This window comes from Cricetulus griseus, chromosome X (assembly GCF_003668045.3).
Source record: "Cricetulus griseus strain 17A/GY chromosome X, alternate assembly CriGri-PICRH-1.0, whole genome shotgun sequence".
Classification (NCBI taxonomy): Eukaryota; Metazoa; Chordata; class Mammalia; order Rodentia; family Cricetidae; genus Cricetulus; species Cricetulus griseus.
Window position 1 is genome coordinate 18,540,449 of NC_048604.1, and position 23,660 is coordinate 18,564,108.

The 23,660-nt window shown below is 42.3% G+C and overlaps 1 protein-coding gene across 2 annotated transcripts in view; it reads left to right on the forward strand.

The window, feature by feature from the left end:
* Positions 1–21,956, forward strand: part of Hs6st2 (heparan sulfate 6-O-sulfotransferase 2) — a 263,469-nt gene extending 241,513 nt beyond the window's left edge. For both annotated transcript variants that reach the window (XM_035450284.1, XM_027432111.2), the window contains one exon: positions 20,684–21,956. In XM_035450284.1, the coding sequence (XP_035306175.1) occupies positions 20,684–21,587 (904 nt within the window). In that variant the 3' untranslated portion in view covers positions 21,588–21,956. The remainder of the gene's footprint in view (positions 1–20,683) is intronic.
* Positions 21,957–23,660: the final 1,704 nt, after the last annotated feature.

Genomic DNA, 23,660 nt, shown 5'->3' on the forward strand with positions numbered 1-23,660 from the left:
AAAGTGTGTCACTGCCCTTGCTCTACCTCTTACTAGCAAGTTGTGTGACTTGGAAGTTGTCCAACCCCTCTGTGCCTCAGTTTCTTTGTTGTTAAAAGCTTACCCTGTAAGCTTGTCATAATACTTGAATGAACACATTTTAGTCCCCTAGAATTGTCTGACACACCAGCAAAAGTGAGTGAGCATTTGTGACAATTGAGTATGGATGCATGCAAGACTTCTTTGAGGCCTTTAAAGACTCCTTGATTGATGAGGAGTCAGGCCTATTCATGCAGTTTGTGTACAATGCATTTCCCAGTACTGGAAAAGGCTATATTGGAATCAACTTGAAACAATTTCCAAATACCAAGACAATAATGACTGTTGTCTGCTTTGAAACCATAAATTTACATATGTAGTTCCAATGAGATCCAATGTATAAAGACCAAAAAAAAAAACTGCTCATAACCTCACCCAACCTGGCCCCAAAGGCTGTATCACATTCAAACCCTTCTACCATGTCCACAGCATTTATCACTCTGAAACCAAATGCTAAACAAATAGTTCCAGAGCAGCAGGCTTTCGGTATCATTCAGGAAATTGCACCTGTAATGAGGAACCAAGGGCTGAACAAGGTGTTGTACAATCTGTAGTCTCAGCTCTCAGGAGGCTGAGGCAGGAGGATCACCATGAATTCAAGGCAAACCTAGCGTGCTAAAGTATAAGCACAAGTTGGGGTCTACAGCAGATACGCTTTTGTAAGCCTTCGACTTCCACTTCTACCTAACGTAGACCAGTACTTTTTGCAACTGGTTGACAATTCCAAAATGGGGGTGTGTAGAATCCTCAAATTCAATTCCCTTTTATGGTTTTACCTTGGCAGCATGGGAATGGACAGTTCCAGTGCTCAGTCCAGGACCAAGATGAAACATGGGTCAAGGCATTGCTTTGTTATAGCACCTGAGTCTTGGTTTGGACATGGAGATGCGCTGGTGGGAAGAGAGCAGCTGACTGGCATTGCCATTGTAACCCTGGAGCCCAGGGAGGCAGGTTCCCAGTGCTAACCAATGTTTCCTTAAAAGATCCTGAAATGTGTGTGGCGTAACACATATTTTATCATAGTTATTCTGGCTCCAAGAGTGCAATGAAAATGTTAGCCTTGGCATATCAATCGTGTTTTACAGATGACTGTAATTTCCTGAATGTCAAAACTCCAAATTTTTCTACTAAGCAAACTTTTCAGTGGCAAAACAGATTGCCTCCATAATGTATCACTGTGGGCAGGAAAAATGAAATCTTTATGCACTGTATTATGAATCAATGAGGCATTGAGATTCTTGGAAGGGTGAGTGGACTCTGGAAAATGAAAAACTGCCGCTATTCCGTCTTCACAAACCGCTGTTCGGGGAGCAGAGGCTTTGGTGGCATTCAGTGTGTGGGCCACGAAAATATCATATTCAAGTGGAAACCAGTTCCTGTCTTTCCTTGAATTTTGAAGAGCAAATGCCACTGTAAATATAGTGGGAGTCAGGTCATTTAACAAAGTCTTGCCCCAAGGCCTCCTGATGTGATTCCTTTTGCTTCTAGAATAACAACTCTGTTGGGTTATGGCTAAAGGGAGCCTGGTAAGACTGCGCATTTCATTAGGAGTGAAGTGATACACTAGTGAGAGGCTGGGGAATCTGTACCAGGCATCTTGCACTTTGTTAAGCAATTTACATAGGCTTACTTAGAATCACAGTTCTGGGGCTGGAGAGATGGCTCAACCGTGAAGAGCATTGGCTGCTCTTCCAGAGCACCCAGGTTCAGTTCCCAGCAAACACATGATAGCTCACAACTGTCTGCAACTCCTGTTCCAATAGAACTGACTCTATCACAAAGATATTCAGGTCAAACACCAATGCACATGGAAATTAAAATTAAATTAAAAAAGAATCACAGTTCTGTGCTGTAGATGCTTTCAGAAAAGGAGAGGTATGCTTTTTGAGGCATTATGTAGTGTACTCTAGAACTTGCCTCCAAAACATTCTGACACTAGAGACTCCGATAGAAAGCATGACTCTGAGGCCACAAAGTCCTGAGGAGGAGAGCAAAACAGACAGAAAGAGAACCTGCTCTCTTCACAAAATGCCTGTGACCTTGGAGGGAAGAAAAAGACTCAGACATGAATTCCAAGGTCAGATGAGCAGCATCCTCTAGAATAGGGTTCTCAACCCTCCTAATGCTGCAACCCTTTAATACAGTTCCTCATGTTGATGGTCTAGACAGTGGTTCTCACCCTTCCCAATGCTGTGACCCTTTAATACAGTTCCTCATGTGGATGGTCTACACAGTGGTTCTCACCCTTCCTAATGCTGTGACCCTTTAATACAGTTCCTCATGTGGATGGTCTAGACAGTGGTTCTCACCCTTCCTAAAGCTGTGACCCTTTAATACAGATCCTCATGTGGATGGTCTAGACAGTGGTTCTCACCCTTCCTAATGCTGTGACCCTTTAATACAGTTCCTCATGTTGATGGTCTAGACAGTGTTTCTCACCCTTCCTAATGCTGTGACCCTTTAACACAGTTCCTCATGTTGATGGTCTAGACAGTGGTTCTCACCCTTCCCAATGCTGTGACCCTTTAATACAGTTCCTCATGTGGATGGTCTAGACAGTGGTTCTCACCCTTCCCAATGCTGTGACCCTTTAATACAGTTCCTCATGTGGATGGTCTAGACAGTGTCTCTCACCCTTCCTAATGCTGTGACCGTTTAACACAGTTCCTCATGTGGATGGTCTAGACAGTGGTTCTCACCCTTCCTAATGCTGTGACCCTTTAATACAGTTCCTCATGTGGATGGTCTACACAGTGGTTCCCACCCTTCCTAATGCTGTGACCCTTTAATACAGTTCCTCAGGTCGATGGACCAGACAGTGGTTCTCACCCTTCCTAATGCTGTGACCCCTTACTACAGTTCCTCATGTGGATGGTCTAGACAGTGATTCTCACCCTTCCTAATGCTGTGACCCTTTAATACAGTTCCTCATGTTGATGGTCTAGACAGTGGTTCTCACCCTTCCTAATGCTGTGACCCTTTAATACAGTTCCTCATGTTGATGGTCTAGACAGTGGTTCTCACCCTTCCTAATGCTGTGACCCTTTAATACAGTTCCTCATGTTGATGGTCTAGACAGTGGTTCTCACCCTTCCCAATGCTGTGACCCTTTAATACAGTTCCTCATGTTGTGCTGACCCCCAACCATAAAAATTATTTTTAATACTTGATTAACTATACTCTTGCTATTTTGAATTGTAATGTAACTATCTTATATCTGACCCCCCCGTCACGATCCACAGGTTGAGAACCACTGCTCTGAAGGCTGTCCAAAGAACACTTCTGGAGGTTCATCCAAATACATGGTGGTGTCAACTGTGAATATAAGGAGGAAAGTAACCTTACAGAGATAGTACAGTTGCTACTCTGTATTCATGGGGTCCACTTCTGTGGGTTCACCTAACTCTAAAGGCAAAATATTTGGGAAAACATTGTGACTGTCCTGAACACCTGCAAATATTTTTTTTCATGTACCTAATCCCTAAGCAGTCGAGTTTAAGAATTGTTAGCACAGCATTTGCATTTCATTTGGACATTATATGTAATCTCGAGATGATTCTTATTCATTATAAGTAATCTAGAGATGGGAGGATGTGCATGGTGTGGGTGTGCCTCATACGTCAGTTCATATAAGGGACTTGAGCATGTGTGCATTTGCGCATCCATAGGCACTTCTCAAACTCATGCCCTGTGCATTTTCTATAAGCTATTTGGAAAGAGAGAGAAGACAGACCATGTTGTGCTGGGGAAACAGCATGGAGCAAAGCCATGGTGGCCATCTGCTGTGAGGCAGCAGGAGCTCAGTTTGCTTAGTTAGTGTGTGTGGTTCTAGAACCAGGGGAGTAGTGCTGAGATAGAAGACAAGAGCAAACCAGTTACTTAGTGATAAAAGTGTTTGACATTATTCTGCCAAAATCCAGCCTGCTAATTTCCTCTGTAAAGCCCTGGGCTTTACCCTTTGTGGCTCTAATTTCATATGAATGTGATGTATTGCTTTTGTACCCTGCTCATCTTTATCCCTGTTTCTTCTTTCCCATTCTTTCTGGTCCCCATATCTCCTTTCTGCATTTTAAAGCAGAGATTCTGACAGGTTCTCAGCCCCAGTACAATTCCCGTGGGGTACTTCTTAGCTGCCTTTTCTTTCCTCTAAACTTGATGCTCAGTATAACACATGCCTTGTATACCGCCTTCTCCACCCCTAACCATCTCCTCTCAATGTGGGATCTGATTGTAAGTTCACAGATGGTGTTGGAGGTCCTGCAGTCTCCTCTATGTAATGATAAATCTTAATGGCTTATGACTGCCAGGTGGTGGTGGTGGCTCATGCCGTTAATCCCAGCTCTAGGGAGAAGCAGGAAGATCTCTGTGAGTACCTGGCCAGTCTGGTCTACAGAGCTAGTCCAGCATAGCCAGGGCTGTTACACAGAGCCATGAAAATGAATGAATGAATGAATGAATGAATGAATGAATGAATGAATGAATAGTTTATAGCCCTCCATGTCTTAATCCCTGCCATCCTCCACACACACATACATCTTCTATTATGGATTTTTGGCTACTGTGAGACAGAAGGACTCTGTTCCTCAGCACTCTTCAAATCATACCAGCCCACAAGGCTGGCTTTGGTTTCTTGTGCTGTTAAGAGCTACAGAAAGCTCCATACTACTTCACACCAAATTCCTTTCATTCTAAAAATAAGCAAAGTGGCACCGGATAGCAAAATGAGTCTGGATGTCTAGACATGGGTTTAAGACATATGCAACTTGATCACATACTAGGTATGTGACCTTTCACCTTTCTGTGCACTAATTTCTGTGTTTGGGGGAGTGGGCTAGACCTGTCTATTTTACAGGCATGCCATGAGGATCTAATAAGAGTGAAAGCAAATGTGCTGTGTTAAAAGATCTCTTTGGGGACAAAAGAAGAAAGAGAGGGTGATGTCTTTAGAAAGGTATGGAGCTATAGTGCTTTAATCCTCAAAACTGCACCAAGAAATAGCAAGGTTTCTAGTGAAACACCTCAGCGGTAAGCCCCGTCACCCAAATGGAGTTTGGTATGCTGAACTGCAGCCACAGCAGCCTTTCCAAAGCATACCTGCCCATATATCAACTGTCAGTACATTCTTTCCAGGTGAAGGTCGGTGTGTTCTCCCCACACCTTGACTCATGAATGTTAAATGGAAGGAGGTGGGAAAGGGGAACAACAGAACTTCAAAAATAGCCCTAGGGAAATCAAATCTTGCTTTAACTGACTGTGTTCATGACTGATTCATGATTCTGAAAGGGGGGAGGAAGTTTGATCAAACTGTCACCAAATGGCCTCATTTCAAATTCCTTTGCTTTCTTTGAGCAGAGAGAAAAAAGCCTCTTGATGATGACTATGGAAACAGCCTTTCTCCTGTACACAGTAGCCAGCTACCTGCAGGCTGTGGCTCCATGAAGGCCTCTATCATGCCACTCTCCCTAATGCTGCCTGAACTTTCCTCACTAAGTCAAGAGGGCATGGCATTGCCCCATAGGGATGCACCCTTCTCACAAAAATTTTCTGGTGCTGCTAAATAGGTGATATGTTGGTCAAGTGTATTGTTAATGCCTTTCCTCCCAGACCTGAGGTTTTGATAAATTTAAGCCAAAAAAGAGCAGGGGTTGGGAGCAGAGAGACAGAGAGGAGACCAGGCAGGAAGGCTCACTAATGTGAAGCTATGGGACAAGGGATGAAGAATGTCAACTTTGTGCACAGCTAGACCTTCTGATGGCACAGAACAAGAAGAACCAGCAGCTAAGGGTAGAGCATTTCAGTCCTCAGTGGGAAGAACCAGGAAAGAAACAGACTTTGCCACCCTTTCAGGTAGGATGATGGTTCTCACATTTTCTGCTGCTGCGGAAAGGCCAGCATTGAGACCAGACGAGCCCATTAGTTCTGATGGGTGGAACAAGGAACTGATACAGAGCAGATAGGAGAAGGCTAAAGGGAATATACTGGCCAATCAAAAGTTTCATGGTAGATAGTTAGTCAACTCTCCCTCAAGTATGACATCTTGTAAGATGTCTGACCTTCTGAGAGATGAGAGGGGTGCCAAATTGTTTGGCTCTTGAGAATCTTAAAGAACAAGTCTGTGGCTGGTGAGACGAAATTCAAGAAAGGAATTCTTCTGACATTAGTGTTTCCTATGGAAAAGGACAGTGAAAAACACTGCAGTGGGAGTTTTAGAAGAGCTGCCTTCTAGTCCTGGACCCAGTGGTAACTAGTTGCAGCTCCTTGAGCAAATTGGCTACTTACTTGGAAAGGTAGTTCCCTCATCCTGTGTTAATACTCCTCTTGTATTATGTATAAAGAGAATAATCAAGGAAATACCCAAGTTTTATTAACCAGACTACTGGGCCTCATTGCTCCCCCTCTATCCCTCCATCACCCCCTTTCTTCCTCTTTCTTCCTCGCTCTCTCCTCTTAGGGATGAATATCAGTAGATTTTATTCAGTCAACCTTTGTGTACCACCAATACAGTCAGGAGGATATCATCTAGAATATGTGGCCTTCCCTCCACCTATAGCCACCACCTCTGAGAATGAATCTCACATCTAGTAATAAAGACCAAGTGAGGAAGGGAAGCCCTGCCCTGTAAGTGGAACATACATAAATGGGTGAATGATGCTTCCCATTGGCACATGTTCAGTGTCAGTAATGAATGAAAAAGCCAAGGATGGCGTTCCCTTCTATTTGCCTAAAGTTCAGAACTCAGGATCAGACATCATTTTCCAAGTAAATACTGAGATCACAAAAGGTACAGCTTTAAGATCATGCAGTAATCTACAGATTCAATGCAATCCCCATCAAAATCCCAACACAATTCTTCACAGACCTTGAAAGAACAATTCTCAACTTTATATGGAAAAACAAAAGACCCAGGATAGCCAAAACAACCCTGTACAATAAAGAAACTTCTGGAGGCATCACCATCCCTGACTTCAAGCTCTATTACAGAGCTATAGTCCTGAAAACAACTTGCTATTGGCACAAAAATGGACAAGTAGACAAATGGAATAGAGTTGAAAACCCTGATATTAATCCATACACCTATAATCACCTGATTTTTGACAAACAATCCAAATATATACGCTGGAACAAAGACAACATCTTCAACAAATGGTGTTGGCATAACTGGATGCTGACATGTAGAAAACTACAGATAGACCCAAGCCTATTGCCATGTGCAAAACTTAAGTCCAAATGGATCAAAGACCTCAACATAAACCCAGCCACACTAACCCTATTAGAAGACAAGCTGGGAAATACCCCTGAATTAATCAGTACAGGAGACCGCTTCCTGAACATAACACCAGTAGCACAGACACTGAGATCAACAATTGATAAATGCGACCTCCTGACATTGAAAAGCTTCTGTAAGGCAAAGGACACAGTCAGCAAGAAAAAATGACAGCCCACAGACTGGGAAAAGATATCCACCAACCCCACATCTGACAGAGGACTGATCTCCAAAATATACAAACAACTCAAGAAGCTAGTTTCCAAAACACCAAACAATCCAATTAAAAAGTGGGATACAGAACTAAATAGACAATTCTCAATAGAGGAATCTAAAATGGCTGAAAGACACATAAGAAAGTGTTCAACATCCTTAGCCATCAGGGAAATGCAAATCAAAACAACTCTGAGATACCATCTTACTCCTGTCAGAATGGCCAAAATCAAAAACACCAATGACAGTTTATGCTGGAGAGGATGTGGAGAAAGGGGAACACTCCTCCACTGCTGGTGGGAGTGCCAACTTGTACAGCCACTTTGGAAATCAGTATGGTGACTCCTCAAGAAAATGAGAATCAGTCTACTACAAGATCCAGCAATTCCACTCTTAGGCATATACCCAAAAGAAGCACATTCATACAAGGATATCTGTTCAGTGATGTTCATAGCAGCACTACTTGTAATAGTCAGAACCTGGAAGCATCGTAGGTGTCCCTCAACAGATGAATGGATAGAGAAAATGTGGTACATTTACACAATGGAGTGCTACTCAGCAGAAAAAAACAGTGGAATCTTCAAATTTGCAGGAAAAAGGATGGAATTAGAAGAAACCATTCTGAGCAAGGTAACCCAATCGCAAAAAGACAAACATGATATGTACTCACTCATGTGTGGATTTTAGACATAGAGTAAAGGATTACCAGCCTACAATCCACACTGCCAGAGAAGCTTGTAAACAAGGAGGACCCTAAGAGAGACATACATGGTCCCCTGGAGAAGGGGAAAGGGACAAGATCCCCTGAGCAAATTGGGAGCACAGGAAGAGGGGGGAGGGAGCTAGGAGAATGAGAAGGAGAGAAGAGGAGGGATGCAGGGGACATGAGGGAGCAGAAAGGTTGAGTCAGGGGAAGAGTAGAAGAAAACAAGAATAGAGATACCATAATAGAGGGAGACATTTTAGGTTTACACAGAAATCAGGCACTAGGGAAATGTCGGGAGATCTACAAAGATGACACCAGCCAACAATCTAAGCAACAAAGGAGAGGCTACCTTAAATGCCCTCTCCTGATAATGATATTGATGACTGACTTATATGCCACCCGATAGCCCTCATCCAGCAGCTGGTGGAAGTAGAAGCTGACACCCACAACTAATCACTGAACTGAACTGGAATCCAGATGCAGAGAAGGACAAGTGAAGAGCAAAGGGGTCCAGACCAGGCTGGTGACACCCACAGAAACAACTGACCTAAACATCGGGGAATTCTTGCTCCCCAGACTGATAGCTGGGCCACCAGCATGGGACTGATCCAGACCCCAGGAACATGGGTTTCATTGAGGAAACCTCAGAAATCTACAGGACCTCCTGTAGAAGTTCAGTACTTATCCCTAGCATAGGTGTGGACTTTGGGAACCCAATCCACATAGAGGAATACTCCCTGAGCCAAGACACACGGGGGTGTGCCTAGACCCTATCCCAAAGGATACGATAGATTCTGATATCACCCTATGGAAGGCCTCACCCTCCCTGGGGAGCAGAAAGTATATGTGATAGGTAGGGTTTTAGTTGGGGGGGGTGGTAGGAGAAGAGGGGAGGGAGAGGGAACTGGGATTGACATGTAAAACAATCTTGTTTCTAATTCAAATAAAAAAATGTTCAAAAAAAGATCATGCAGTAAAAAGAAGTGAACTTCCACCCACCAGAGGAGCATAAAGCCCATTTCCTTTTGCCAGGCACCTGATCATGATATCTAAATTATTATTACTAATTTTAATTTTCAAAAACTTTAAATGATAAGCAAGGAGTTGGAGACTTGACTTTGGATTGTGGGTCTGCTGTAAGCCGAATGTACAACCTTGGGCATGGTCCTTACCTTTCATCGCTAAGTGTTGGTGTCTCGTTGCTCAAGTGCTTGGACCACGTGACCTTTAAGAGGCCTGTCAAGGCTCTGAGAAAAATACAGATTTGCCATGTACACTTGTGATGGTGTATGCCTTTAATCAGGTGGCCAGTTCCGCATACAAGACATAGCTTTCTCTATCTACAAAGCAACCATAGCTAACTGCACGTGTGGAACATTCCACCCAATCTCCTCTGAGAACTGCTCCTGGCATGACAAATAGCACAGCCTCTCTCCTTTTCCACAAAGTTAGACTCTGTTTTGCACAAGATGGTGTTTGTAGCATGCCATTTTTAAACTTTCAACTCTATCAAAAACAGTGGCATGTTTACATATTCACAAAACAAAATGAAACCATGGCTTACATTTTACAGTATACATTGGATTGGGTTTCATGCACTATAAATTTACTCATTCTGAAGTGTTTTGGACCTGAAGAAAAATGTCTTTCTCTAGGATTCCAGACATTCCAGTGTAATTTTGAATCACTACCTACAGGAGTATATTGTGTGTGGGGAGGATGGTGAGGGCATTCAACCTTTGGCTTCCCAATACTGCACCACTGGTATGGAAGAGGTCTTTTTTACCTTAAAAGGGAAACAGGGCTGTCCAAGCTCCTTTATCTAATGAAAGCTAGATCTCTGATGTACAGAACATATAGCCCTATTACAGGCTTCCAGCACTAACTTTAAAGGTTACAACTTACTATTGGATTTTTAGGTAAAAACGTTAGATGGCAGATTAATGAGTTTTATTTTTTGGTATTTTCACTATGAAGACACAAAGAAGTACCTGTTGCTATACAAATGCTGCTTTCCACACATGTGGTGCTGCCATGTTCTTCAGAATGTATGCCTTTGGCAGCTGGAATAACTAAAGAAAACTCTCTCCAGGGAGATAAGCCTATGAAATTCATGACCCCTCCAGCCCTTGAGAGTCTGAATGGTTCCAATTCTTTCCAGTTGAAATGGTTAAGAAGGTCCGCGTCTCCCCACCAAAGCCAAAGTTTGCACTTCATTTTTCTCAGCACCTTAAAACAATATTGGAGCTCATTAAAATCAACCCAGGGCACAAGAAGGGCAGCCTTCATTTAGGAAAAACTTTCCTCCTGTGCTGCTCTGGAAAATAGCACAATGCTGAGAACAGACATTTTTCCTGACTAGGTTTCCTCTAATGATTTCTGCAAAAGAATACTTGAAGAGGTGCCTGCCTGGCTGACTGTGTGTACAGCAGACCCTGGATGAATGAATGGGAGCAGCCAGCTTAAAATCACCCTAAATAGTATTTGTTGACCACTCCCCATGTGAAAGGACTGTGACTTGATTCTGTGTCATTGTGCCAGTCCCTAAAGGAGTCCACAGACTCTGCATTTCTCCCAATCTGGAGATAGCAAGAGAACAGACTATCAGTTTCTGCGTCTGTGGAATGGAAAGCTTGAGCTAGAATATTTATCAGCTATACCTCAACCCCAAAGCCCCAAGTCTCTGAAAGGCTCTAAGGCTTCATAGGGGGACCACAAAACTGCAGGGATAACCCCCGTCATTTAGCACCCTGTCAAAGTCAACTGCCTCCTATTTTAGATGTTGTTTTCCCCACCAGGCTGCTTTTGCTCCTGCCCTGTGCCATCTGAAGCTGTGTACAAGGGGCTCAGGGCTTTTACAGAACTTGCAGATAATCAGTATCTTACTGTATGGTTTTGAAGGATGGTTGACTTGAACATTTTTGTTGAATAACACTATCCATACAACAGAAACAGCAATAGTAGTAACCAACACTTTTTGAGTATTATCTTTTAAGTCCCCCAGCTTCAAAAGTCAAAGGTCACTCTGTTCCATCCTTGGATGTGTAGGTTACTGAATTAGATGTCACTTAGGTATTAGTTTTATTACTTTCTAGTTGAAACCTGAAGCATGTTGTGGTTTATAGTGGTTTGCTGGCCAATCAAAAGGCAGGGCAGAACCATTGGATTTCCAGCTCAGGAGGTTATAGCAAGCACCATATAAAGAATGAGACATATCCTGGAGTAATCCCAGAGAAGCTGTTTAGAAGCCCCGCTTGCCTGCTTCTGATGCCATGGGCTGTGAGATTTCCACTCCTTACCCCCCACCGACTTATGTTGAGGTTGTAGGAAGGAAGAGATCCAACCCCTATTGCTGGCCTCAGATGTCCACCCTCAAGGTGGGTTTGTATAGAATGTCACATAGAAAAAGAAGAAAAATTCAAAACCCTAAGAAATATGGTGTGGGTAGGAAGGAGGTCCTGGAAGGGAAATTAAGTACCCAGAGCTTGTTAATCAATGGCTAACTAGTGTGCATGTGACTTACAGAAATTCTATCCCTTCATGCCTCCTTGCAACAACCCCCCTCACGTCTACCTCATGCACACACTAAAGAGGGTTTTCTCTAAAATTTTCCTCCTCCTCAAAAACACTTGGAGTATTAATGAACCGAAACTCACAACATAATTTTCGAATACAAAAATAGAGGAGGCAGGGAAGTGGTGTAAGCTGCAAAGCTTTTCATGATGCCAAGCAACTGAGTGGATTCTGGGTAAAGACTGGTGGCCACGGGTCATAAAGCTTGGAATTTCACATCTTGTTAAAAAACAAAAACTCAGTTTTCCCGCTGTTTGCAGAACCCTTTGTATTTATGTACTTTGAGACCTATGGGGTGTTGGGAAAGAGGGTAATGCCTTTTTTAAAAGTTAATACCCCCACGACTGATTATATGAAGAACTCCATCTTAAATTTGAACTCAGATATTTTAGAAGTCTTTCTTTTCTAAAGAGAAAAAAAAACTGAATCATTTGTCTGCCCCATAAAAGATATCATAAAAGATATCACTCTTTTAGTGAAGGTCATTTGTACTCAGAGGAGGTCCCCCATGTCACACACTGATAGACCCACCGCTAGTAACCAGAGTGGGGAGATAAATTTGTTAAAATATTACTTTATACCCAGAAAACTAGTCTCCTTGTTGAGGTGAGAAGAACAGCTAAAAGCTCTCTAGGAAGAGCTGAGTACAGTCACTGGGTACTTAAAGTCTGGGGCATGTCTTGACACCTCTCATTAAGAATATTGCTTGTTGTCTACATGTCATAGAGTATGCTACACCAACCTTGATAGTATAGCTCAGGACATGCTAGGCTGCATTTTAATCATCTTGCTCAACTACAATATATGAGTTCTTTTCTTTTGTCTTTTTTTTTTTTTTTTGGTTTTTGAGACAGGATTCCTCTGTGTAGTCCTGGCTATCCTAGAACTCACTCAAGGCCGGCCTTGAACTCACAGAGATCCACCTGCTTCTGCCTCCTGAGTACTGGGATTAAAAACTTGTGCCACTACTGCCCAGCTATGAGTTCCATCTTTGACAAAAACATTGTGCTTGTTTGATGGGAATGAGACCTTTAGCCTTTTGGAGGTCGGTTTTCTGGTAGATGCTCTGCTTGAAACTGATAACCCCTGCTAAGGAAAGAAGTTCATCCCTTGAGTGACCATAGTGAGTTTTGGTCATCATATAGCTCTGTGCACCCCTAAGAATCGGTCCTGTACCACTTGGCTCCCTGGCTGAACCAAGCCAAATGATAGCCCAGAGTAATAGCTTGAAAGGGGAAAGTAGCGTTTCAGCGTCCACATTGTTTGGGACTTCCAGTTTGGGAAAGACAATGAAATGAAATCATGGGCGCCAATGCTCTGTGTAGTCACTGTCTGCAAATGTGATGGATCACTCTTTTTACTAGATAAAGCTTGACTACTGAGCCACAAGACTGTTGTGGCAAATGTATCAAAACCAGAACATCTGAATGAGCGTCTATCCGCATCAAAATAGTCCCCTTGCGAAGCCCCTCTCTTCTTTAATGAGGCTGTTGCCACTGCTGATCACAGCCTTTATGAAACTTCTCTTTGGGGACCGCCAATGTATGAACCACAGAAGAAAATCAATTCAAACAGCAACTGCAGGGCTAAAGGGATCTGGTCCCATCAGAGGCCTGTTTGCTTTTAATTCAATTTACTGTACTTTTATTTAGTTGAGGCTCACATGTTAATGTTGTTTGACCTGAATGTCATCATCCTTGCTTAAAGTGCGTTATTTACGCGCAGTGAAAGGATCACATTGTTTACTTCAGACCTTTGTAGCTGAGGGTGGAGACCCCTCAGCATTAATGATTCAATCCCATGTTTACCCCCTAATGTCTGCAGAATTTACTGAGGACCACCAATCACAATTCTTGTTTCTCTATCACTCTTCATTATTCCAAAACCAAGGTAAGGTGTGTAAAGACTGAACTTTCGTTAAAAAAAAATTCAGAAGTAAACTATAGGTATAATAAAAATTTGATCGTATTGATTTGGGTTAAGAAACTGTTTCCTTTCTTAAATTAACTTTTTATTGATCACTCCTATGACCTTAAGTGGTATGCGTTTTCTGGCCTTCCTCCACTTTAAAAAATGGCTTTGATATTTATTTCCTCTATGAGTGGTGTAGAAAAATCTTAGGATGGCCTTTTGTGAACCAGTGGTCTCAAAGGAAAGTCAACATTTACGGCTTGATCCTCCCTCAGAACTTTGTTCAGGAAAAGGGTCCCTGGATTGTCCTTGACAGAAATGAGCATCCCCAGAGATGGTCTCATCAGCACCAGCAGGAGCTTGGGCTTTCTTTTCATTAGGGCTTTACTTGATCGCTGACACCACACCTCTAGGCCAGAGCTTCTCCAGCTCCAATGTGTAAGGTTGGAGCAGAATCCCAAGAAAGCTCACTGAAGCACAAGTTCCAGAGCCCTGAGACCCAAGTTTTGGAATGATGGATGGCTAAAGAAGCTCCTAGAGAATGGTGGTGCTGGTGGTAGGCCCTCACATCTGGAACCACTTCTTCTCAAAGCTGAAGACCAGGGGTTTTGTCCCACAACTGGAATGAGAAAACAAAACTTTTTCCAGAATCAGAAGATACAATTATGAATGCCCTTGTTTTAGCTTGAGACATGACCTTGGGCCATGCTGTTCCTCTCAGTGTTTCTACTTCTTTTTTTTTTCCCGAGACAGGGTTTCTTTGTGTAGCTTTGGAGCCTATCCTGGCACTCGCTCTGGAGACCAGGCTGGCCTCGAACTCACAGAGATCCACCTGCCTCTCCCTCCCGAGTGCTGGGATTAAAGGTGTGCGCCACCAATGCCCGTCGAGGTTTCTACTTCTTAATGCATAAGTGACAGACACAAATCCCTCCTAGCTATGGGCTTGAGGTGAGGAAGTGCCCCCCATTCTCAACAACCAGACCTTTCTATGTGATTGGGGTTAGTGAGTTCTTTAAAGGTTGGCTGAATGTGCTGTCCTGTGTTCCTGGTTAGATTGCTTCTCTGGAGCCCTCATCAACTGTGGCTTCTGGGTAAGGTCTTTCATTTCCCAGGGCCTGCTTTTAAAGTGGAGGGCTGGAATCAGAAGGTTTGCTTCGGCAGCCGTTTCTTCTTGCTGTGACAAATCTGAGCTTCTGTGACTTGCAGCTCAGGTTCTTATTGCTGAATAAGTCAATAGTAAAACAAGGAGAAAGCATGCTTCTTGCTCTTTATACACTTACTTTTTAATGCCCTTGATCTTCTTAGCCTCCTTTTAATGTGGCCTACCGCATGAGAAGTCAGGTACAGCAACTGAATAGAACCAGATTGCTTTAAAATGCTCCATCACCAGTACAAAATGGTGTATCTGTTACTAAATACTGACATCTAGTGGCTTTTCATTATCAAAGAGTAAGATGAACATTTTTCTTGTTAGCTGCTTTGGCTGCTTCATTCGATACCCTTTCATTAATCACTTACTTTATGTCAAACTTTGTGCGAGACCCAGAGGAGCTTATATTGATAAACAATACATATTCTTTACTCTGTTAGTGCCCATCGTCCAAAGGGGGAATCAGAAAAATCACTAGACAATCACAGCATATTGTAGTGATTGTCCCAATAGGAATGTCCCGGGGCAACCAGCGTAGAGGCAAGGAGCTTATTTTATCCAGAAAGTTTTCATGGAGGAGAAAACCTTTGAGTAGAGTTTTGTTTTCTGGGTGATTTTTGAAGGAAAAGTAGATGCCATTTGAAAGAGTGGGTACACTATATACAAAGGCAAGGGCCACAAGAGTTATTGACTGGGATAAACTTGAACAATGGAAAGTATTTTTATATTCCTTGGAGCTTAACATATAGAATATAGAACAGAATTTCTCAACTGTTGCCGTTTGCTGGATGAATGATTCTTTGTTGTAGGGTGCTTGGCCTTGAAAACTGCTTAGTGATATTCTAGATTCAAACCATTGAAAACCAATACTAACTGCTCCTTCTGGTTGTACCAATCAAAACATCAATTTTGTCAATTGTCAGTATCCCCAAATTAGCACAGTAAAGGGTACGCTCATTAGAGATTAGACTGGACAAAAAGCAAGCTGGGCTCCATGTGGCTATGTCTAATGCAGAAGACCTGGGTTTTTAATAACATCTTTGAGAGAGGATGTACTGGAGAATGACAGGTCAGATGTATTTCTTGTAGGACTGTGGAAGGAGCATGGGACTGGATGCATACAAGTGACCTGAGACACTGCTACAGCAATGATCTAGTAGAGAAGTGATAAAGGCCTGCCACCTGGGTAGCGACACAAAGCTTGGATTTGACAGACCTACTAAGATTCAGGATCAGCAGAATGGGGAATTGTTTAGATATGAAAACTTCCTGAGACAGAAGACTCAGAGATTACCCCTGGGTTTATTGCTTACACAGCTTTTTCCTTGGATCTTACTGTCTCCATGATTTCTTATCAATGACAGGACACTGTATATGTAAAGCAGGCTCACTCACAGTATGTTGACCCCAGGAAGACAGAACATATACACAAGTTAAGTGAAGTGAATTTGTTCATTTTCAACGGGCAGCAAAGATCAAAAGTATCCAGGATCCATTGAGAGCTAGTCTTTCAAGGCCCAAGAAAGCTACTCAGGGTGCATGAAGTTCACATGCTTGTAATCCGGCTACTGAGGAGGCTAAGGCAAGACGATCATGAGTTTCAGGCCAGTCTGGAGTATATAGCAAGCTCCAAGCTAGCTTGAACATCTAGTGAGACTCTGTCTCAAAAAATTAAGTATTCATACCACACTTTGACCACAGTAGAAGACCCCCATTTTTTATCTTAAAAACAATGTGTGTCATTTACAAATGTTTGACGTATATTGTGCTTGTAGGACAAAGGAACAAAGTCTGGCCAGTTCCTCCCTAACTTCAGATGTGTTCCTTAGGAAGGACAGGAGCAAGGCTGGGGCTGGGACTGGGGCCTTTTCAGGCTCTTCCTTCTTATCTCAGAATATTGCATTCCAAGCATATTCTGCAGCAATCTCAAAAGCAAGAAACAAGAAAAAGTTGGGTTACTCCAAGGCCACCTGGAGAGCAGCTGTCCTGCAACAGAAGGTGGCTAGCCTTTGGCTGCCCTGTGCCACTAGAGGCACCATGGGCATACAGGTGCACTGAATGATCAGGCATTCCATTAACCCAGGAAACTGATGGAGACTCATAACTCCAATTTCACAATGTGAACCCTGTTCATTTTAATTAAGTGACATGTTTGGTCAAAAGACAATACTGTCCAATTATTGCTGAGTGAAACCAACTGTGTATGATTTTCCTGGGAATGAGTTTGTCTTGCTCTTTGAAAATTAAACCAGTCTGTTTCACAGTACGAGTTGGGTTTATATCAATCTGAAGGGAGGTTTCCAGCAAATGCCACAGACCTGCAATATTTTGTTTTATTTTAATCAGTGCCTGGATGCAGGCACGGCCAACAAGAAGGTATGCTGAAGGTACTGGGGGATATAATCAGAATCCATATACATTTTTGACAGGCATAGGCTTCCTTTAAAAGGAAGAAATTGAGCAAAGTCACAAGCAACCTACATCCATCAAGGATGATTGGGGTTCAAAACTTCTCATCAGTTTCCTGGGTTAATGGAATGCCTAATATTTCAGTGCACCTATAGGCCAATGGTGCCTCTAATGGCACAAGTCAGCTGAAGGCTGGCCTGCAAGATAGCCCCAGGGTAAAGGCACATACTGCCAAGTCTAATAACCTGAGTTTGATCCCTACAGCCCACAGGGTAGAAGGCTAGAACCTCCTCCTGAAAATTGTCCTTTGAATTCCACACAGGCATCAACGTGTGCATGCTTTCAAGAGTTAGCACACACACACACACACACACATACACACACACACACACACACACACACACACACACACACACACAATTTTGTTTGCTATGTCAGCGGTTTCCAATGGCCTCCAAAGGGTCATTGTGATCATGGTTATCCACCTTACTTTTGAGACAAGGTCTCTCACTAAACCCAGAGCTCATTGATTGAACTAATCTGGCTGACCAGTGAATTCCATGTTTCCACCTCCACAATGCTGAAATTACAGATACACCCTATACACCTGGCCTTTTACATGGATTCCAGGGGCTTGAAATCAGGTCCTCATGTTTGCAAGGCAAGCACTTTCCCAAATGAGCCCTTTTCCAAGACCCAAGTATATTATGTGTACTTGTTTTCCCACCTCCAGAATACAAGGTAACTCCAGACCATCTTCCTTTTCAGCATTGAGACATATTTTCAGCAGTATCAGACACTCCCAATTGAGACATCTAGGTCCCTGAGACTATTTTCCCTGGATTGATGGAGCTATTAACATAATCTCCATTTTTTGCTACCTTAATCTATGTATCTATGTAGTTATATACCAAGGTAGTTGTGTGTGGGCTGTGTGTGTATGTGATAATACTACAGTATGGAAATTGAGACTGCTCCCACCATCCATGTCATCATTTCCTACAGGTGACATCTGGTTCAGAGGCATATTGTATTATTCCATGTATAATGCAAGGGACTTTTAGAGTACTATCCATCTTAGTCACTCTTTGTTTTCTCTTTCTTCCTTTCATGTATGAATGGTGCTTATAAAACAATGATTCACACCGAATCTTGGTAGTTGGCTCTATGCGGTCTGAAAGGATAAGTTTGGGGAAAGGAAAGCCACAAATTTGCACTAAGAATTGCCAGACGATTCACTGTAGACTTAAACCAGCAAAGCAAATAAGGGTGGGAGGGATGTCAGCTATGCATGAAGTTGACTTCGTTATGAGGGTTAAGTACCCCCACTTCATCCCCTGCACAAGAGTCCCCATTACAATGCATGCCTGAAAAATTTGGATTAATAAATTTCTTTTTTCTAATGATCAGGCTAATTGCCACTAAAATCTTATCTGAATTCCTAAAGGATACTGAGAAACAGAAATTGATACTCTTCTGTAATGGGTCTTTTCAGAGATACATTTTAGTGGTATTAGCACAGTTATGTCCTAGAAAAGGTTCAGAGAGATGAATGAAGATACTCAGCCCACTCTTTATTCCTATTCCCAGATTCTGTGCCCAATCATTGTTTATTCCATGAAAATGTATAAGGTGGTTTTAAAACAGAACATCCTGCTGTGGTATTCATAAGGCATTTTCGATATGATTAAGAGTTTTTCTGTGAATGAGCCATGTCCCCAGCCCCGGCCTTCCTTTTACTTGGAATGGTTCCTTAAGTGAGCAGTTGAAAGTCTGCTAAGATTATGTTTTGGACAGGCACAAACACTAATATGCAAAGCTGGGGTGGGTGAGACAACAGTTACAGAAACTGGACAGTCCGTGTTCTAGGGAACAGTTTGAGTAGGGATACAAATGAGTAATTATAATTCAGTATGAAAAGAGTTTTCGACTAAGTATGGAAGTACTATGGTAACACCGGTCAAGAAGAAATGCCAGCAGTAGACAGTAGGCTTGGTTTTCTAAAGACGGATGGTACGTGAACTGGACTTGAAGGGTGAGTATAATCTTCTAGACAAAGAAGAAAGATTGTGCCAGACAGATGAAGCACCACATATGCCACATAACAGGAGGCCCTGAGTCTGAGTTAGAAGAAACCTTTCCTTGTTGAACTCTGAATAGGGCAGGTAGTTGAGAATGTCCTCCATTTCCTCTTAGAGAGCATCCACAATTCCTTCAGATGGAAACGACAAAATCAGAAAAGTTGGAAGCCATCCCCCAAGTTTCCTTTAAGAAATCTGAATGCTCAGTATTTACTGTTGTTTTCCTACCACAGCTATACCTTTCCAACAACCTCATCCCTCATCTACTGTATGTGGGTGACCATTCATGTCTCACAAAAAGCACATTTGTGGAGGAATTTCTCTCTTTGATTATGCCTAACCACATGGACCTCGGTGTATCTGGGTTGTGGGCCACAAGAGTATATGTAATGTATGCGGTTGAGTGTGTCAGCCAGTAAGTTTAAAGTCTACTAGTCTGCTGTTTGTGCAGAGACCTTTAGAAGGCCATCCAGCAAAGCTTCCATGGTTGTTATATTTGTTCATCTGTTCAGTGAATAAAGAAAAAGGATATTTTGGAGCAGACAGAGTTAACTTTCTTGTCCTGGGAATGGTACTGTGTAAGCAAAGGTAGATACTTGCCTGTATGCCATTGGCAGATGCATGCCTACTTTAGTCTGTGACTAACCACTGTGTTTATCACTGTGTTTATTTCTGGAGACCCTAGGATTTTCTACCTTTCTGTATATTCATTTTCTCTAGTTATGAGCCATAACATTCTGGCAATAGCCAAAGTAGAGAGTATCATGTCAAAGAGTTTTGATGTGATTTTCTTTTTGCATAACATTTCCAGATTAGATCAGGTTATTGGAAAAAATGCTTGTGCATCGTTCATAAGAAACATTAGAAATTTAGCACCCTTATCAACTCCATTGCACTTCCATAAGTCATTTGCTTCAATTGAGTCTCCATTTTGTGATTGCTTTAATAAGGGTTTAGGGGTTCAGAGTATAAAATAAGTTGGTTGCACACTGGTACAATAACATCATTGGGAAGAGAACAAAAGAGGGCAAAAGAAAAGAAGGTTGTTATCCAGAATCAAACTTTTTTTGATGCCTGCTGTGGATACAGTGTCGGGAAGTTGGATAAATTAATTACCTATCTGGTCAGGCTAGATATAAAGAGGGGACCACAACACAGTTCACAGAACAAATGCCACTAGATCTCTCATTCCTCTCTTGCATTCCTTAGTGACCATGAACAACACATATGCCACACACCTTTCTGACTGCACTTATGTCACCACACTTCTGACTGTGGTCTTTATGCTTTATCCATAGGAACTTCCACTATATCACCATCCTCCGAGACCCGGTGTCCCGGTACTTGAGCGAATGGAGGCATGTCCAGAGAGGGGCGACCTGGAAAGCATCCCTGCACGTCTGTGATGGAAGGCCCCCAACCTCTGAGGAACTGCCCAGCTGCTACACGGGTGACGACTGGTCTGGCTGCCCTCTCAAAGAGTTCATGGACTGCCCCTATAATCTGGCCAACAACCGCCAAGTGCGCATGCTGTCTGACCTGACTCTAGTGGGCTGCTACAACCTCTCTGTCATGCCTGAAAAGCAAAGAAACAAGGTCCTTCTGGAAAGCGCCAAGTCCAATCTGAAGCACATGGCATTCTTTGGCCTCACCGAGTTTCAGCGTAAGACCCAGTACCTGTTTGAGAAGACCTTCAACATGAACTTTATTTCGCCGTTTACCCAATACAACACCACTAGGGCCTCTAGTGTAGAGATCAATGAGGAAATCCAAAAGCGTATTGAGGGACTGAATTTTCTGGATATGGAGTTGTACAGCTTTGCGAAGGATCTCTTTCTGCAAAGGTATCAGTTCATGAGGCAGAAAGAGCATCAGGATGCCAGGCGGAAGCGCCAGGAGCAACGCAAGTTTCTGAAGGGAAGGTTCCTTCAGACCCATTTCCTGAGTCAGAGTCAGAGTCAGAGTCAGAGTCAGGGCCAGAACCAGAGTCCAGGGCAGAACCTGAGTCAGAGTCCAAATCCCAACCCAAATCAGAACCTGACTCAGAATGTGAGTCAGAACCTGACTCAGAGTTCCAAACCCAATTTGATCCGGAAGGAGAACCGGGGAAGTCAGAAGCAGGGCTCGGGCCAGGAGCAGAGTCATAGCAGCACCAGCAATGGCACCAATGACTACATAGGCAGCGTAGAGACATGGCGCTAATGGCCCTGAAAGGCGCATGCACACTGCTTCCCAAAGCACCACCAAAAAGATGGCGTGTATCTTACAAGATGAAAGTGGCCAAACACATCCTGCTTCCTTCATTTTGGAAGTTCAAAAAAAGTGTATATGTTGCCTTTACAGTTGCCTTTTGATTCAGTGTTACACTGTGTGTGGCTAAAACAAATCTCAGTGTGTAATTAAATTGTCTTTTGGGGGGATGAACTATTTCTGTAATCCAAGAGCCAAACCAGACTCACCAGAAATTGCAGTTTAGATATTTTAGGAAGTTCTTAAATTAGCTATGGAGACACAAAGAAAACACAAAATGTGGCCATTTAAACTTAGGGCTAAGAAAGAGATTTTTAAATGATTCCGGATACTCTGTTAAAACCCAATCTTGAGAACACCCCCCACCCCCGCCTGCCAGAGGAAAGCATAAGTAAAAACATGAGCAGACTAAAAGACACTCAAACCTTTCATTTCCTTCTTGTTTTAACAAGGAGTCTATTTAAACAGAAAAACAACGGATGATAAATTTTGCCAAACTGTAGAAAGTAAACAATTTCTCACTTAAATGTAGGTGGGTTTATGTAAAAATATGGCATTTTAAATAGATTGGGATTCATGTCTTGTAATTTAACAGATGTTTAAAATTTAAAATTTTTCTACCTTCTGCTGATTAAAAGGTTTTAAACAGGGTATATCTCATATTAACAAAGCATTTTTCCCAAATGGAATACCAATGGAAAGATCCAGTTTCCAGATGGTTTCAGGGCACTGTAATTTCAACAATTTCAATCTTTTTGGCGCTGCTTCTCATTCACTTTAAGGCTTCTCCGAGTTGTGCTCATTCCAAATAAATCCATGTATAGAATTTTTCTTCATCATCTAAATGGTGTGTTGCTGAATCTCTTGTGGTATTTAAGCCTGGATTAAAGTCAGGACTTTCTATAGAATTGTCTTATCAATGTCTGTGCAGTAAGGTCCTTAACAAGAAACTCACAAACAGAATATGTGTCTCTAAATATTGCTGAACTTATTCTTCTTGACCAGACTGAATTGAACCTGAATGTGAACTGTTCATTATTTCGTTTATTGTAATATTTCCAGTTTGGCTGGCTATTTCTGGCCCATGGTTCTTTGTGTGTGTGTGGAAAGATTTGTACACAATAACAAGAGCAAAGTTTTTTTTTTTCCTCAAAGACAATGGTACTAAGCATTAAGATAGCCAGAGTTACTCAGTAACACCAAAAGCTGCCTCTTGATACTTGAGGTTAACACTTTTACCAGATTTTCATGAAAGATCAAAAGGGAAGAATGCTCTGCAGTGAACCTAAGTTTCAGGGACATGCAAGTTGAGAATAGTTTGGTGTTGTAAGTCTGTGTAATTACACATTGGTGGCATCAATTACAAATTGAACAAAGGAAGAATTAGGGACCCACTGGGTGGTTAAACATCATACTGCTTGGCAGTTTCCACTTCACGGTTGTTGCTACGCTTCTATAAGAACTTACATTAATCCCTTGGCTTTCCATCAAACAAGGTGACTAGAAGTGGCATTTGTTTTAAAGAGGAACATGCTTAGAAGTATGATCATAAAGTCCTATCCAGTAAGTCTGCCCAAGTGCATGACCTGCTTTCATCTTTAATAATATCGCCACGAGTTGGACAAGAAGTTGAGTATCTGGGTCTAAAGTGATTTTTTGACTCTGAGCTCTGTAACAATATTTACAGCTTTTGTTTTGGGGTATTGCAGTGTTGAGAATTATGATACCTTTAAAAAACTGGAAGGAATTTTTAAAAGCACATCTTGAAGTCAAAGTGTTTTAGAATAAACTTATTTGGTGTACATTGTGTTCTTAAAATATTCTGTAGATCACTATGGTATTTCAGTTTCTTTAGTTTTAATTGAAAATGTTTGCTCTTAAAATTGACAGTGTTGGAAAGCAGGACAAAGTCTGAGCCAGTGGAAAAGCTCATTACAGAAAAAAAAATGTGTTATTGCTGTGGTGTGCATGGTTTGCAGAGATTAAGTACATTTTCTCTGTCTCTACTGATTACTGTATATAGAG